The sequence below is a fragment of the Talpa occidentalis genome, unplaced genomic scaffold (assembly GCF_014898055.3).
Source record: "Talpa occidentalis isolate TD23 unplaced genomic scaffold, MPIMG_talOcc4v2.1 talOcc4.4, whole genome shotgun sequence".
NCBI lineage: Eukaryota > Metazoa > Chordata > Mammalia > Eulipotyphla > Talpidae > Talpa > Talpa occidentalis.
In genome coordinates this window covers 126756353-126775329 of record NW_023604295.1, presented here as the reverse complement: position 1 = coordinate 126775329, position 18977 = coordinate 126756353, and the positions used below count along the sequence as shown (strand labels likewise).

General features: G+C 33.3%; 1 protein-coding gene across 3 annotated transcripts in view; it reads right to left on the bottom strand.

Moving 5' to 3' along the window:
* Positions 1-11760: 11760 nt before the first annotated feature.
* The window catches only part of MICU3 (mitochondrial calcium uptake family member 3), a 71775-nt gene continuing 64558 nt past the window's right edge, over positions 11761-18977 (bottom strand). The window contains exons 12-16 of one of the 3 annotated variants that reach the window (XM_037526297.2): positions 17530-17638; positions 16931-17088; positions 15826-15894; positions 15284-15387; positions 11761-13816 (exon numbers count right to left, since the gene is read on the bottom strand). In XM_037526297.2, the coding sequence (XP_037382194.1) occupies positions 15826-15894; positions 16931-17088; positions 17530-17638 (336 nt within the window). In that variant the 3' untranslated portion in view covers positions 11761-13816; positions 15284-15387. The other 2 variants (XM_037526296.2, XM_054701017.1) reach the window with 2 other exon arrangements.

The following is an 18977-nucleotide window of genomic DNA, read 5'->3' as shown; positions in this document are numbered from 1 at the left end:
TAGAGTCCTAAGTGATATTGATGAAAGTCAAGGAATCAATTCAGAGACATCAACCTCTCCTACAACTTAATGCTATGCTGTTGCCATGCACTTTGGGTGTCATGAGCAAAATATTTAACGTCTTAATATTCTCTTCCTTTTATCTAATACAAAAATCCATTTTTTCCTTTATAATTTTGAGAAAATCAATATCCACTTCCAAATAGCTTAAAAAATTACTCTGTTTCTACATCTCATCAAACCCACAGTCACCCCTGTACAATGACCCAAATTTTCATCTCCCAGGGAAAGGCTGGCTACATAATTTTTGGAACCTAATCAATAATGAAAATGTAGGGTTCTTTCTTTAAAAAGCAGGAAAGAATACTAAGGTTTAAAGTGTATTTTTTTTCTTTTTTCTCTCTCAACTTGTGGTGTTTTTTGCTACTTAATGTCATTTTAAATAAGTAAAAATGAAACATTTAAAATTATAGTGGCACAACCTTCACCATTCATCTTTATATTGTGCAATGCCAGTTTTAAGTGCAAATATCAGAGCACTTACATCCTATGTGGAATCACCAAAATTACTTACTATGCATTTGATGATAACAGCTTCCTAGAGTGCTTCTAGTTGGCCAGAAGATGCATACACAAGTCAGATTCAGGAGGTTGGAAAGAGGAAGGGAAGGTTCATCTAGCATGAAGCAAGTCCAGGGTATGCTCCTTTAGACTTGGAGATACTTGCAAGTTGAATATAGACCTTCACCGGTATCCTGGGACCCCACCCCATGATTCTGGAGGTCTGTTCTGTTGCATAGGTCTAGTGTCTGCCAGGTTCTCTATCATGCCAGCTGTTGGATGGATGTACCGTCCTTCAGATGGGAAAGCACCAGGGAAGTCCAGACAGATACCTCCCCTTTCTGCTGGCCTGGTAGGCCAACCCACAGTGACTGGGCCACCCAGCAGGGTATTGCAGTCTCTGGGTTAGCATGCTCTAAATACTTGGACTAGGAGCAGGAGGAAGGCTTGTCTCCACTGAACTGTGGCCTTTGGTTGGCTGCTAACTGATGTACCATGGCCCTGCTGTCCTAGGCAGGATGGTCGCCTCCAAATTCTGCCCCAGACTCTGTGGTGCATGACTACCCTCCTCTATTCCTACCCAAACCAGCACCTACTCCCCTGCCAAAGGGTTAGAGGGTAGAGGCAGTTACTGGGCAGAAGTAATGTTATTAAGATAACAATATTTTGTGATACAAATTATAAGAATTTCAAGATGGTGACTGCAAAGCATAAAACCTCATACGTGGGGGCCTCCCTGGTGGTGCAAGGGGTTAAGACACAACCTATGAAGCTATCTGCAGCCACTGTGGTGCAAGTTCGATCCTTGGCCAAGGAGCTACCTACATGGCACATCAGATCTCTCCTGGCTCGCCTGCTGCGCCCCTCAGCAGCGTTTTCAGTCAATCTCTCTGTTCTGCAACCCACTCTGTCTCTGGTGAATCCTCTTACCCTCCAAACCTCTGGCCTGTACCCCAGTTCTTGTATGCATAAATAAATAAATCTTAAAAAAAAAAAAACCTCAAACGTGGGACTGTCCTGTCACGAGGCTTTGGGCAACTGTGCTGGTCACATGGCCTGAAGCTAGCCTTGCCCAAGAACATTGTGGAAGAATTGAAAGAGGGGAGGTTTAAATAACATATTTATTTAAAAAGAAATAACTCGTTTTGTTGTTCTTTCTCATGATTCATATGTGAAAAAATTTAAATGCCTATTTTAAGAATATGAGAAACATCATACCTAAATATAAAAAATCCTACAGGAAATGTAATTTTCCACACTCAAACCATACTCTAGCCTCCTGGTTAATAAAAATGGTAATATTAGCTAAACATACCCTATGTGCCAGACCTTGTGCTAGGCACTGAATATGAAATTATGTGAATTATCTAATCCTCACAACATGGGACAGATACAATTTTTAGGCCCAATTTAGAAATAAGGAACCTGATATAGGGAAGTTAATTTGTCTGAGACGAGGAAACAAAAAGGAATAATCTATGATAATCAGAGTTTATCAATAATATAGAAGAATATCTTAGAAAGCTTTGAAAGCACACATATTACAGTTGGAGGTGAAACTGGAAAAAAATGGTATAATCACATCAGTGGAAGCTAAAAAATCATTTGAGATGAGTCAACACTCATTACTTTTTCCAGACTCTTCCAAATCCAGGAAGGATGCCTTCTTAACAAGATAAAATATTTGTATTAAATCAACAGCAAAATATGATGTTAATTTGAAACATTAGTGATAATGCTATTAAAACAGGAAATCAAGTGATATCTATTACTGTTAGTATTTTACATTGTTCTGGAATCTATGATAAATGCAATAATACAGGAAATAGAAATAAGTGCATTATGGGAATAGCAAAGACATTTACCATCATTTGCATATAATATGGCTATCTGCCAGAAAACTCAAAAGAATCAGTCAGTACTACTAAGAGTTCAGTTAAGTGACTGAATGCAATCAACTGCATTTCTGTGTAATTAATCAGAAAATCAAATGGGAATGTTTCCCATTCTTAAAAGCAACAGTAAGTATGTACGAGCTAAGAAAGACCTTATGAGAAATAGTATGACCAGACAATAAAAGCTGTAACTCTTGAGAATAAATAATTGGAATAATTGTCTTTGGATGGGAAGAAACTATTACAAAGGTCTTATGATGGCTAATTTTATGTGTCATCTTGACTGGGCTATGTAGTCCCAGATTTTTGACCAAACATTCTGGGTGTTTCTGTGAGAGTGTTTTGAATGAGATTAACCTTCAAATCAGTGGTCTGGATAAAGCAGATTGACCTCCCTAATGTGCGTGGGCCTTTCCTACCAGTGAAAGGCCTGAACAGAACAAAAGGAATGCTTAAGTAAGAGAGAACTCCACCCACTCCATTGCTTTGGAATTGAAACTGGCTATTCCTGGGTCTTGAACCTACTTGTCTTCAGACTGGAAACAAGTCATCAGCTCTCCTGGTTCTCAGAACTTCACACTCAGATAGAAACTTCACCATCAGCTCTCCTGGGTTTCCAATTTATTGACACAGTCTGTGAATCTTGGGACTTGTCAGATTCCATAATTTTGTGAGCCAATTCCATATAATAAATCTTTTTCTACACATACGTATATTCTATTGGCTCAGTTTCTGTGGAGAGCTTTGACTCACACAGGTGTGAGTTCTTTCCAAATTTATTTTAAAGTGGTCCCAATAAAAATCCCACTTGCAGGAATAAGATACAATAACTTGAGTTCATCCAAAAGAATAAACAAGAATAGTTAAGAAATTTTTTGAAAAGAGGAATCTAATGTGGATATTGAAGGAGACAGAATCTCACAAAATATAAAAAATCAAAGCTAAAATAAAACAATGTGGTTGCAAAGATAGCCAATCTAAAGGGAGAAAATAGTATCTTCAAGCAGATTCGAGTATGTAAAGATGCTTAAAATATAGTTTGTATTATATTAGGTGGCAAAAAGGAATAATTATTCTGTAAATATGCTGGGTAAACAGGTTAGATATTTATAGGGAAGTCTAGACATAAGTTCTCTTTTTTTCATTTTACAAAATTAATCGCAGGTGGATATTTTCAGTTAAATACAAAGAAAACATAAACCATACAAAGAATATTTATTAAATCAGGAGAGGAACTTCTAAATTTAAAAGCAATGGGAGAAATGAGGAATAAAGACATCACATCCAAATGCATGAAAATTAAAACCTTTGCTATACACACACACACACACAATATACACAGAATATTGCAGCTTACATGACAAATGGTCTATATATTTAATACATTAAGATATCAAATGAATAGATTTAAAAACTAAGGCCTCACTATGTGTGGCAAAGGATATGGAAAGTTACTCTATAAATGATAAAAAAATATCAATGATAAGCAAACAAAATGTCAAGGCAGGAATTTCTAGCTTCTGGTAGTGGTGGAGCAGCTTGACTGGACTACCTCTCCCACAGAAAAATATATGGTGCTGTGCCCCTGATAGCCAGAATACATGGCAGGAATCAAGGTGTGGAAGTGAGAATGGCTTCTCTCACTGTTACACACCTCATCCACCTCACAGAGTATTTGCTTTTTATTCTGGTATCTTTTGATCTCTACCAGTTTGAACAATTTAGTCCTCAAGGAGGGCATGGTTCCTCCAGGAGACTTAGCAGTGACTCCGTGGAATTAAGAAGGAGGAGACTGGTGTCTGGCATTTTGGACTATTTATCCCCATTCTTGTCCCATTCTGGGTTAGTATTTTTTCATTATTGCTTTATTTTAACTATGCTTCCGTGGGTGGAATATGCATTAATTGAATATACCACTGCACCTATAATGTAAGACTCTTACAACAGTATACTTTCATTGACCCCTTTCTATTCTTTATATTATCATCAAATATTTTAACAATAAACTCCACATTGCATTATTATGATTTTATCACTCTTGCCTTTTATACATTTAAGTGAAAAAAATTTAGGGAAGTCTAGACATAAGCTCTCTTTTTTTCATTTTACAAAATTATTCAATTGGTACATTAAAAATATACCAATTATAGCAAACTGCATGCTTTTGTATAGGTCAGTTTCTGGATGGTTTCATTGCCTGTCAACCTGCAGACCTTTTAGCTTTGCTTTTATATATATAGATACAGATTATAGATATAGATGTTTTTCACCGAGTTAACACTGGTTTACATTGTTGTTTGTATTTCAGAAGTGTAGGATCCCACCCCCACCCCCTCAGGTATTGCTATAGTGCACCCACCACAAAAGCACCCATAATCCACCACCATAGTCCATTGCTTTTTAGTTTTCTTATAGTGAAATTCTGTCCGTTGTATTCTCTGATAATCTTTACCTGAAAGGGTCTCAGTTCCACTGTTACTTTTAAAGACTATTTGCTAGATATATATTTCAGGCCGACATTTTTTTTCTTTCTGTACTTTAAAGATGTTATACCACTATCTTCTATTCTTCATTGTGATTGATGAGAAGTTTGCAATTATTCTTTTCACTAGTTTTGTGTTAATCTTTCTGACTGCTTTCAGGGTTAAAAAAAATTTTTTTTTTCACTTTTCAGCAATTTGAGTAAGATATAATCAGGTGTAGGTTTCTTTATTTAGGGTTTGTTGAATTTCTGAAGATTCTAGTTTGTATATTTTTTCAAATGTCAAATTTTTTTTGCCATTATCTCTTTAAATATTTTTACGCCTCTCCTTGCTACTTCCTGCCCTTCTCCTTCTAACTTCTGGATCTAGAGTTACACCATGGTTGGCTGCTTTATATGGTCACTGAGGCATTGCATTTTTTTTTTCTCAGTAACTTTTCACTTTGCTCTTCATGTTGGAGCTTATATTTTTCTGCCTTTAAATTTATTTGTTTTGATAGGTAGTTCTATACTGGCAGATCAACTTGATTCTACTGAGGATTAATTTTGGGTTTTATTAGGATGGATCTTGATTCATCCTTAATCTAGAGTAGACTTATTTTTAAGGTATGGCCTTAGTTTAATTCTTAGGTTGTTCAGTGATGCCTTTACTTTATGGCTTATTTTTTAAAGATTTATTTATTTATGCATATAAGAACTGGGGTACAGGCCAGAGATGCAGGGGGTCAGAGGACTCACCAAAGACAGAGTAGGTTGCAGAACAGGCAGATTGACTGAAATACACTGCTGAGGGGAGCAGCAGGTGAATCAGGAGAGGTCTGCTGCGCCATGTGGGTAGCTCCCTGGCTGGGGATTGAACTCGTGCTGCAGAGGCTATGGCTAGCCTCATCGTGCTGTACTTAACCCCTTGCACAACCAGGGAGGCCCACTTTCTGGCTTATTGAGTAATGATGTCTCCGAGCACTGTGTGGCCTCCCATCACTATTTTTTACTGTGCCTTTTGGTGTCTCACCATGCACTTGCAGCTTAGTGTTCAGTCAAAGACACAAGAGTATGCCTAAGCAGATTCCTGGTTCCCCTTGCTTGCAAAGTGCTCCCTTCTCTGGAACTCTGTCCCCACAAATTCCAGCAATCTGAGTTATCCTTAACTCTTGTCTCATTTCTTCCATTCCACGAAACTTTTGTTTTCTATTTGAGCTCTACTTTTCTCTGCTGCAGTTTAGAAAATGCTCCCAAATAGAAAGACAGAGTGACTGTAGAGATCACCATATGTTTCCTTTTTCTCAGGAAATCAAAGTGTGTTTGTTATACAATGTTGTAGTTGTTTATGATAGAAGAGTGAGTCTAATACCACCTACTCAGTCATAGCTTGCCCTCAGACTCTCTGTTGAGGTTCTGATTTCAGCAATTATGTTTTTTTATTTCTAGAAGTTTTATCTGATAAGCGTATCTGTTTAGTTCCTATAGTTCTAATAGTTTTCTTTTTTCTTGAAACTCATTTTTGTAATTTCATAGTTTATACATAGCTCTTTCACAGTTCTTACATAGCTCTTGTGTGTCCTGTATTCAGTTCCAACATCTGCTTCCTTTGGGGTCCAAATTTATTCTGTTGATTCATTCTCTATGAGAGTTTTGTGGAATGGTTTCTTCTGCTTCAGCCTCTCTGTATGTGTGTGTGTATGTGTGTGTGTGTGTGTGTGTGTGTGTGTGTATACACACTTGTCCCAGGACCTTTCTGAACCTCCTTAAAGGGTTTAACTCAGAGGAGGGAGGTCTCAAATTCAGGTTCTCCTCCTCATTGTTGTTTTCAAGGCTCAACATGTTCACCTACTACCTGTATGGAAATTTGGCCTCAGGTTAATCCTACTCCCAGAAAGCCTGCAGACTCCTTGTCATTCTAGTTCCAACTACTTGTATACCCTGTAGCTCTGGTCTGGGATATTCACCTATATTTTTTAATATTTCCAATCAGGCTCCAAGCTACCTAGACTTTAACCCTGACTACTTGGGGCTCAGTTTTGAGATTTTTACATTATTTTTACCTTTCTTTTTAATTTTTGATGAAGAAATCCCTGAAGAATAGAAATGTTCCAGTGTATGTTATATTTGGAGTTATAGCTACTTTAGAGAAGCTGTTAACCTCAAGTAACAGGGGGAAAAACATGTATTAATCTTAAAACCAGAAAAATAATAAAAAGGTAACAAATGTCTCTATCTGGATTACTAATGTACATCTTTATGGAGTAATTACTCACTATGAGAAATTGACATACTAATATCTGTTTAGCATTTTGTGTTGCATAATTTATTTCTCATGTACAAATAATGGCTAATGGATACTTTCCATAGTCTGAATCTTTGTAAATTTTGGAAAAACATATCTAAGTTGACAAATGAGGGCTGACATTTGGCTATGCTTTAATAGGCTAAACACCAAGCAAATCCTATTCCTTTATTTGTTCATTTTGCAATAAGTCTTGACATCACCTTCTCCTCTTTCTTAAATTTGCTTACTTAGGGCACAAAGCAGTTTTGATGTGCAATCTGATTTCAAAAGAATCTTTGAGACAGCTAATCTTCTGTACACTCACTGTAATTAAATATTACAGCACAAATGGTACATAAGATACTCACTTTCTTGAGAACCTCTTAGCACCAAAGTGCAATGACATAAAAAAGTATAGATTTTCAGAGTGGTTTTTTGTAGATTTTTCAGCTTGAACTTTTAACTCTTATAGCACCTACAGCTTGCACAGAGTAAAGCATTATATGTAATAGAGTGGAAATATCTTTATTAATTGTCTTCCATTCTGTCCTAAACTCTCATTTTACCTCAGTTTAAAATCTGCTAGTAGACTAATCCTCCTTACCTTCAAGCAGTTTGTTCCATCCATGAACATGTGCAATAGGAAATGCCATATTGAATTAGATTAATAACCAAGTACAGGTCTTTGTCTCTTGGGTACCAAAATATGTTTATAAGAGGGTTCACTGCTATCTTTAACTCTTTAAACCCAGTAACTGATAGCTACTAATATCCCTTTATCAATTAATCCCTTCGCCATCCTTACCTTCCAACCTTAAATCATGTGATAGTTCCATAAATACACTATAACCATTAATACTTTTATTTTTCTTGAAACCAGTTTTAAGAAGACATAACCAAACTCGGAATTTGGAGAATAAATCCATCGAACAGATGACCTTCATGATTTATTTCCACTTTTTCCAGACTGAGAGCCCAAGTTTTTAAAATGTGTTTCTTGAAAAAGCAAACAAACACACAGCAACAACAGCCAAACAATTCAATAACAGTTCACTATATATAAAAGTTTATGGTCTCCTTCATTATATGTACCTATGACTTCATCTCCAAAGATAACCATGGTTAAGTTCCTTATGGGCACTTGCAGAGAGATTCTAAGTGTGAAGGTTAAATATGATGTTTTCGACATACATCTTTTTCACTCCCCTTTGAAATTATACTAAAATGACAAAACATACTAAAATTATACTGAAATGACAGAAAAGCATGGTTTGCTTTCTCAGGAAAAGAAAACTAGAACAGAGTGTACAGGCACAAAATTTTTAAACCTCAGAAACAGATGGTGATTAACTTCTACACCAAGAGAACTTAAATGCCTGCAACAGAGACGCACTGGGAAAGGCAGATTTACCATTGCAGTTACTGAAAGGTTTAGAATTTGAAAGATCCAAATACCTCTGAAGGTTACATTGTAAATAGTATTGACTGAAATTCTGGTTAGGAAGCATTTCAAGCTCAGCCTCCCTACTACCCCTCCCCCAAATGACATGCTTTTACCAGCAGAAAACTCTTCAGAGGTCAAACTATAGGTATTCTATGTATAGGGGGAATAGCACAGTTGAAGATGGGAGCTAGCATATGGAAGAGAAAAGTATTAAAGATCTTCCTATACTCAGCTCTGAACAAAATAGCAGTGAAAGACCAGAGAGAAAAGATGGGTAAAAGAGAGAAAAGATGGGTAGTCAAGTCCCACCCTATGAAATAGTCCAGCCGGAGTTTTAGCAAAATGAGTGAAATTCATCAGTCAAGAGTTCATCATGCACACCGAGCTTCCTATTTGTCTTTAAATATGAACACACAACAAAAGATTACCAGATATTTGTCTGTTATGAGACATTGAAAACACAACTAAAACAAAAGGAATGAAGCAACAAAGGAAGAAAATCTGACATTCAATAATCAGTGCAAATAAAAGTTACTGAATATGCAAGGAGACAATAAAAACAAGAATAAGAGAAAACAAAAAGGGAAGTCCAGGGGGAAAAATCTTAAATACTATGGAACAAATAAAAAGCTCAAGAGAATGGACAGGTGATAAGAAGTTTCCCAAATTATTTAAAATAGTACAAAAAAGAATGATATAAGAAAGGGAGGGGAAAGTATAGACTGAATATAGGAGATTTAATAGCTGAATAATAGAAAATCCAGAAAAAACTAGACAAAGAAAACAAGAGGAGAGAAAGTTCTCAAAGAAATAATTACATTATTTTTTCAGAAATTAATGCTATAAAGTTTTATATTGAAAGGACCAATGTGTTATGTGTAGCACAACCAATAAGTAAAATACCTTTGCCAAGTTACATCAATACAACATTTTAGAACAGTAGGGACAAAAAGAAGATTCTATTAATTTACAGAGAAGAAAAAGCCCAGGTCAGGAATCGAAATAGCATCTGATTTTTCTTGAAAACAACCTTGAAAGCGGAAAGACAATGGGCCGATGCTTTCAAAGTTCTGAGGGGAGAGGTGTGGTATTCTAGATTTCCACCTCCAGGCAAATTTGTTACCCCAACTTGAGGGTAGAATCAAACATTTATTTATGATGCAGCCTTTCACAGGATATATGGAGGATTATGTTCCACTCTAAAATATGAAAGAAAAGAAAGATCTTAGCGCTGGAAAGTTAAAATACAACCTTCAACAGATGGAGAAGGGAGATCCCAGAATGACAGTTCTGCAGCAGAAGTAGAACACCATTTAAGACAGAATAGTAATTTGGAGATTTCCAAGAAACATTTCTAAAATTATCATAAAAAAAGTCCACACTACCTGATGTGTTAGAATGTATTAACAACATATGTTTAGTTCTGGAGATGAGTCTGGGGAGGATTTAATGACTGGCAAATGACAGGTATGCAAAAAATGAACCAAACCAAGGAGAAAATTAACTAAAGGGAGAGTAATAAAATGTATAAGAGAGGATATAAAAGAATGATGTGACAGCTGATTTAATGAAAATTATGCTCTAGCTAAACTGAAAAGATGGGGGAAGGGGAATTATTTCTCTGTGTTTTGGAGGGGGCATATGCAGAAAGCCAAATCTTCATCTCATACTGTAAGAAGATAATAGTCACTCTAAAAATTAAATCAATCATGAAATATTGATATAGGCATATTATCTTGAAAAATGAAGGTAGGTGCCAAAAGAAACTAAAAGACTTGAAAGTAATTGTTCCTGAACAACATAAATAAGGATAGATGTGATGGGCATACTGGTTTTTATTTTACTCCTGTAGAACTCTTTGACTTAATGTATTTTAAGTACAATCCGTAACATTATACAGTATTCTGTACCTTGCTTTGCTCCTATGAAAATATCTTGCAGATCATCTAATATGAGCATGATAATGGATTTTATTATTTTTTCATAGTGATATACTATTTCATTGTATAGATATCTGTGTTGACATGCAATCTTATATGTTTTTGGATATTAAAATCCTGGAAGTAAAACAGTAGGTCAAAACTTTGAGATATTTCTTTATTGTCCTTCAAAGGTATTGCACCCAAATTTATAGCCTCACAAACTTTTCACCATACATTTATCAATACTATACACTATAAAACATTTCTATTTTTTAATCTGACATGTGAAAAGATGTATTATCATTATTGATTTAACTTGCATTTATTTAAATGTTTTTCTAAAAACTTTATTCAATCCCAATTTTTGAAATTTATGCCCTTAAAATTTCTTTCCATTTCCTTATTTTTTTCTATTCTATTTCTCAAAAACATTTGTTCTTTTCATTTACAGTACCAGACAGCATTTATCTTTTCTAGAAAACTTTTACAATATGCTTTTTACTTCCTGTGAGCATTGTATATGTATATACATAGTCATAATTACAAGGTACATTACTCAGTTTTTAAGATGTGTGCCAAGAATGATAGTGATATAAAGAAAATTATAAAGATAAAATGAGGATTATAACTTCATGCTGATTTTCATCATAATATTTTACAGAATTTAAGATGTGATTGATTGCATGATGCATTATTTCATGAGACATTAAGTAAAAATGTCGCCAATTAAAAGATGAAAACAATGCTTTGAGGCTGCTTTAATGTTGGTTTAATCATTTTAAGCTATTTAAACAATCAGTTCTGTAATGTAAAATTGATATTCCATTAAGTCTCATTTAAAGTTTCTGAAAAGCTCTTCAATAACTATGACCACAGTTCTATAATGTATGAATTCCTATTAATTACTATGAGAGGTTTTATGGCTGTGACTTATTTACTTAAAGTATTGATGAAGTTAATTTTATTGGCATGTATTATATGGTTATAAGATACATGAAGGTTTAGTAACCAGCAAAGATTTCCACAGACTGGAGGTAACATTTTTCAAAGATGCTAGTCCACAGATACACATAAAAGTAAAGCACTAAGCTTCTTGATTCAAGAGTCAGTATATTTATTTTAAGATAATATAAGAATGTAAGACAGGTTGTTTTACAGTTATATTTTATAATAAGAACAATAAAGTTAATTTCTAATATGAAATGATTCTAATAAATACCATAGACCTTTTATCATGCAGACTTTCTGCATAGAGTATACTAAAATTTAATGTATAGCTTCATCTTTCCAAAGATTAGGTTGCAGAAGGAAATAGAGAATAATAGCATACATGTATTTAGTACATTGCTATTTTCAAAACATTTAATTAAAAGCAATTATGTAAACAAAAATCTAGTGAGATATTTTTACCTCCCATTTTATAGATGGTGAAGTTCAAGAGTGATAAAATGTAGGGGAATCGCTGTGATTTACTATTTTTTCCATTTTAATTGTATAGGATATTTTATTTATTCCCACTTAGTATAATGGCAGAATTATAAAGAACTTGAGTCAATTCAGTTTTTATCCACATTTGTATGACTGTTATAAAGAGCAGCTTTTCCATGTATGCAACATGATACAAAATATAGTCAAAGGCAAAGCAAATTCCATATTTTTAATTATTTTAGATAGCAAATTATAATATTGAGAACATTCAGTATGAGGTAAAATAGACTTGGTGCATGTTAGATGAGCGGGTAGGCATTTTCATTTAGTCAACCAATTGTATTTATCAGTGAAATAAATAACATCAGAAAAAGAATGTAAAAAGTCTAACAAATACATGGTCAATACTAATAATAACATTTTCTTGGAAATAACATTACTTTTATAAATAGGCTGATGCAAACTACCAATTTCACATTTAATAACTTAGAAAACAAAGTCAGTATTTCCTATTTTCATATGCAAAAGCAAGGCAATAGTTGGAGTGTGTGCAATTTACATTAAATATATATTAGAAAAGAAGATAAAGAACTTATCTTTAACATAAAATATAGAAATATATTAATTTAAATCCACTGATTTATTTTTATATAGTGTTTTTAATAACCTATACTTTTCTGATTGAACAGATTTCCATTAAGTACTATCAGTTTTCTCCATGTGAAAATCTAATTTTATTGTGTTTAGTAGTTTTTCCATTCTCTTTTAAGACTTTATTTTGAAATAACAAGTTATATTTAAATCATTCATTATTGCTAGCTGTTTGGCATCACTTTTGCATGTGGTCCTTTTGACAGAAACAAAATATTAACGTCTACCTAATATATACATCAGTCTTCTACACCATTTTATATTAGTATTTTATAGTATTCATTTTGACACAACAGACATGTACTAACAATATGCAATATGTTACAAAGCTAAAAGATTATTTTTACAAGTGTTACTGGCATATGCCATCTGCAATCAGGAGCAGCAGCATGTTAAGATGATGACAGTGACTACTACTGCAACTACCACTGTTTCTACCATCAATATATAACTTTTTTGATAAAGAAAAATCTACATTTAAAATTTCTTTATACATAAAAGAATACCAGACAATCTGTCGACTTTGGTAAGTGAACAAAAACTTTTAAAAAAATGTTTTATGATTCAAACAATATAAATTAAGTATTTTTAAAAGTGAAAGGTACAGTGTAAACCATAATGTTATAGTAGCTTAATTTCTACTTGTTTCTCAAAATTATCTCAATGTAATTATAAAATGGGCAAAGAATGAGGAGTTATTAACAATTCTAAGGGCCCTAAAACAAATAAATCTCAAGGATTTTCTGAAAATAAGTTCACAGTTTGAAACCAAAGAAAACCTGTTTTTAGCAAATCTACAGTCTAGGATTCACACATTATCTTGAAGTGAGGCAAACTGTTAACAAATAAAAAATATATTTAAAATACATTTTTACATAGTCATTGGAAGTATCTATATACTTCTGAAGGGAATGAAAAAGTGCAAAGTTCAGTAAATCAAGACAAAAGCTCTACTTGAAAACACGTAACATTTGTAGTTAGTAAAAAGATAAATTTTATGTACTACATTCAAGAATTCAGTTCAAGAAAAAGTCATGATTCATAGCATTTCACCTTTTCCTTCATTTCTACATGTTCAGATCTCAGAACTGCTTCAGATCTCTGAAATTTTTGCTTCTTGCATTCATCATGTAGATAATAATCATTTAAACTTTACCTTAGGAGTATCTAATTTAAAAAAATGTAAAAGTAATATTTATTTAGGATGAAATTCAGAGATACCATTAATCAAATATTATTATTATGTTAATATGAAAAGTATGGTACATAATCAAAATACCGAACAGAAAGTCTCAGAATCATTGATTTAATCATAAAACATTTGATTTGAAAGTTCAGTGTTTTGCTTAGTAACATTTCTAATCCTCAGTTTTATTAGTCTGAAATAAAAGTAGGCTTTTTAATCTATGTGTGTGTACTACTACACAGAATCAGTACTGTCAATGTGACACAAGTTGGGTACATTATTTATACGGACACAAAAATGGTGTGGTTTGATTGTTTTTATGTTTAGCTGAAGTTATTACAGGGCAGTATAAAGTTCCTTAAAATAGAAATTGAGAAGGCCTAACTTCTTTGTTAGCGTACTCACAATCACCACCTAAGATAAAAAGTAAATCTACTTGCCTATAAATATTTTAGACCAACATTTCCCAAAATGGACTCCATAAAAAGCCTCAAGGCTACTTTTCAAGATATTAAATACTGTCCTTTTTTTTTTTTAAAGAGACAGATAAACCAATAATGGCATATTAAGTTCTGATAAGTTCTAAGAGAAAAGGAGCCTATCTAGCCTTGTTTATTATATTCTCAAATTTATTTCACTAAACAGCATTTATTTTAAAGAATAATATGCACTGTAATCCTATGGAATCACTTTGGGGACCATGGCTATAAACAACTCTAAATGTTTTAACCTTGAGAAAAACAGCAAGAAATATATATATTTGCAGCTGTATAATTGAACAAAACTTTCATTGTAGAGACCTAGCAAATCATAACCCACAACTGACCACAAAATTTTATAGTTTATTTAAAAAAAAAAACCGTTATTTTGAGAATCAGCAACAAGTTTTAGATATTTCTTTGAATGGATCTCCTGAGTCCTCCCAAATTCTATTGTGATAGTGTAGGTGGCACAAGGGGTTAAGCACAGAACTGTGAAGCTATCTGCAGCCTCTGCAGCATGAGTTCAAACCCCGGTCTGCCAGGGAGATATCCACAAGGTGCAGCAGACCTCTCCTGTCTCGCCCACTGTTCCCCTCAGTAGTGTATTTTAGTGGGTCTGCCTTTTCTGCTCCCCACTCTGTCTCTGGTGAATCCTCTCACCCCCCCACCTCTGGCTTGTACCCTAGTTCTTGTATGCATAAATAAACCTTTAAAAAAATTGTTTTTAAAAAAAGCCTCTTTCCCCTGCTATCAAATGGAGTATCAATCTGTGAAGATTGAGATACTACATGTAGAATACCGCCTAAAAAATCTCTTAAAAAATATCTGCTATTATTGTATCAGATGTTTGGGAATCATGATAAAAATTACTAATATATTGGTAACAAATATTCTTTAGATGCTAATGATCCTAGATCATAAAAACCTATTTTAGATTCATTACATTTTATCTGCTCAGATACAAACCTGCAGGTTAAAGAGAAGTTTTTAATCAAGATACTCCAAGAGAATTCCAGTCAGATGAATATTTGTTCCATTTCATTTTCAGACCACAACTTAGTCGCAATTTGCTTTGTTATAAAGACAATTTGTAAACAGTATTTATTTTTAACTGAGGTACTATTGGGGGGCTCCCATCAGGTATTCCAACACCATACTGCATCCACCACCCACTCACTCATATTTCACCACCATAAACCATTGTGCTTCCTTCCCTCTCTGTTCTTACCCTTTTCCTGCCCCCCGTCACCCACCAGGGTGCTTCAGTTCTGTAGTCAGCTATCAAGAGTTAGTTTTTAAGCTTGTCTATAAAGACAAACTCTTAAAGGTTGAATTATGGGTACAAAATGAAATAACTGAAAGACTTATTCTTAAACTGAGTTAGTGACCTAAAATTAAATGTAAACTATAATAATTTTATTTCAGCTATTTCTCCTCATAATAGAAAAATAAATTATCACCCTTCCTTTATTGCTACTGAACAAATTTAAGTAGAGAAGCTAACATACTTATCTGCTATGAAGTTCCTTCTTCAGACAGGATTTGAAAGTGGGGTACTTCTGAACTGTTTTATAGCCCTATGAACAAGATTACAAAATGTGCAAACGTAAATAAAATGTTATGTGTACTTAAGTATACAACAGATCTATAAAGAAAAAATAAAAGAAAAAATAAAAACACATAACATCTAAGAGGGTGATACAGTGTTAGTGGTTTATAGCACAGTTTATGTTTGATCTTACTACTGTAAAATTTTTTAGGAAAGATAAATTATTGTTAATACATGCCTATTTATTTGTACCATTATTGCAAATATTAACAAAGAGCCACTAGGTGGCAGTTAAGTACACAGTATCTTCAGGAAGACAGCTTGGTTATAAGAAAAACTCATTAAAAATTTTTAAAAACACTATCTAAGATGAATCTTGATATTTGGTATATATATTTATCTGCTTTAAAATATATAATATTTAGTTTTCTTACCAAAAAGGTAAACTTGAATATTCTAATTTTAATGGAAATATGTATTTTTCCATTTGCGGCACATTCACAAAAATGTTAGATGTATAAACATTTATTGATTTATGTTATATTTCATTCTTTAAAACAAATTTCTAAGAAAAATATTAAATTTCTAAGGATTATTTTGCCGTATAAGATGCTATCAGACAAAAACATTTTTTCCCCTTATTTTTCACTTAAAAAGTACTGGCTGTGCAGTGACTTAAGATATTCAAGTTGCCTAGTGGAAATCTGTGACACATTAAATGATAAATAGTGGGGTTTTTTTTTTCTTATGCTAATAGTCTGAACAGCCAGTGTATAGACCGAATCAATCAAAAATATTTGGCAACCTTTCCCCCAAAAAACTGGGATGAAGACATCAACTAGTTGAATATGCAAATAAATTCTTGAATTTAAAACTGGTTTCTAAGAGAATTCATTATCTTTTATCACCTCAAACTATTTTTGAAAGCAGGTAGGGCTTCATATTTTTTCTTTTCAAGATCACATTTCATATTTATAGCCTTATATATGCTTCTGAAACTTAAATTTTTCTTTTCTTTTAGATTTTAAAAAGAATATAAATAGGCTTGAAATTTCTAGATTTACCCGGAATCCTCTATGGAGTCTGTCTTTCATAATTCCAATAAATTCTTTATAACTTAATTGATCATCTTTGTCAACGTCAAAAATCTTGAAGACTGTGTTCACTAAATGTGGTGAAAGTTTGAGACCAGTAGCTACATAGACGGCACGCTTAAATTCATCTAGATAAATGTTACAGAAAAGGAGTAGAATATTATTATTTTTACAAATATGTGTTAATTACTAGAAAGGTTATAAAAGTTTTTTTCTAAACAGCAGTCATGATTGTATGTAATACATGACTTTACATTAATCATGTTTTTTTTTTAGGAAAAAAAATTCTTATGATTTTAACTAAAAGGGCCAACAAGTAGCTCTATCTTTTGTTAATAATGCATTCACTTTAATGAGCAACTATTATCAGCAACAGACACATAACAAGTTATTAAGATGAATAAGAAACTTACAATTCAGATGGGGCATGAAATACCTGTCCAAATTACTTAACACTGAACTTTAAGGGGAAGCTGATGCAAATCTGATATATCTAATTAATTTGTGAAAGTCCTTAGAAACAATGTAGGATTATTTTCTGCTTTCATTTTTGAAAGAGGATGACTTACCTTGCCCTATAGAACGACTTGCAAAGTTATACATATTCAATGCTATTGCAAAGTCTTCTAGGTTGTTCAGGAACTGGAAAAATGACCTGAACTCATCAAATGTGATGCCCTATATTGGGAAAATAATTGAAAACATATTTAGTATTGCCAAATTTATAAGCATCTACACTTACTAGAAATAAAGTACCTTGAAAGTAAAAACTTCCAGGGCACATTCTCTTTCTCCAAAGAGAACATAATATTCGCTGGGTAGTGCTGCTACCATTAGCAATGATAGATGAACATATTTTTAAAACACTGTCACATCAGCACAAAATGTTTCAAAAGAATACCATAATAATAAATAATTGTCAAGTTACAATTTTGAAAACTCTGTATTTTAAGACTGATTTCTTATACCCTGAAAGTAAATATGTGAATAAAGAAAAAAAAATTTTCTCAGTGCATGTACTCTTTAAATATAACTTATCACTGGGTCATTAATATCTTTATAATGACTATACAAAATCTAAATGCTGAATAAACCAACAGTACTGTATTTTTATTATTTCTGCCATGACAGTGCTGCCAATACAGCAGCAGGAAGTACAATGTTTGGATACATGGAGCTTTGAGAAGCCAGACTATCATAGGGCTCAGTGTAGGACTCTGGAATATTGTTTACATAAATTGCACTTAAGATTAGTAATATTACTTCAATTAAAAAGGAAAGTTTTATAAAATAAGCACAATGTATCTCAGATAATACAAATGTGCACAAGAAGAATTTAATGTGTTTGCTTTTAGAAAAATTAACATAATTTAGGGAGATATAAACAGAAAAAAGAACAAAGGGCAATGAGTTTAGGCTTAACAAATTTTGAAGGGAAACTAACAAGGCGGCATTGAAAGGCTAAGGAAAGGACCAGAAGAGTCTACTTTCATATAAGCCAATTACTGATTAAGTGATGCATTATCAAAATGATATTTATAATCAAAATAATAACACCAATTTTTTGTACACATCACTTCTACTTCAATTACAACCCGTCTTTAATTGCAATGAGAATTATCAGTGGCTTTTTAATCTTTACAATTTTCTCTTCTTTCTTTATATCCATTTATGGCTACTCTATGCTTTCTGCTTTGTGACCTGCTCCTACCTGCTACCTTTTCCAGAGAGAGCTGTTTAAATCAATTAGGGAGACTGAGCCAGAGGGGTTTTCTTGATGAGTAGAGCTTGTTGCCAGGGAAACTGGTCACTGCTCTGGTTCTGGACTAGTTTATGCTGCAACCAGCTGTTACAGCAAACGTCTCTGTATTTCAGGGTGACAGGTTAATGCTGTTAAAAATGGAAAACAGGAGGATGGTCTATTTTTAAGAAAAGTGTAAACAAAAATGTCAATACCTTTAGTGAGCATAAAATTAAAAAGCCAATCAAAGAATGAGAGGATAAAATATTCAACAGC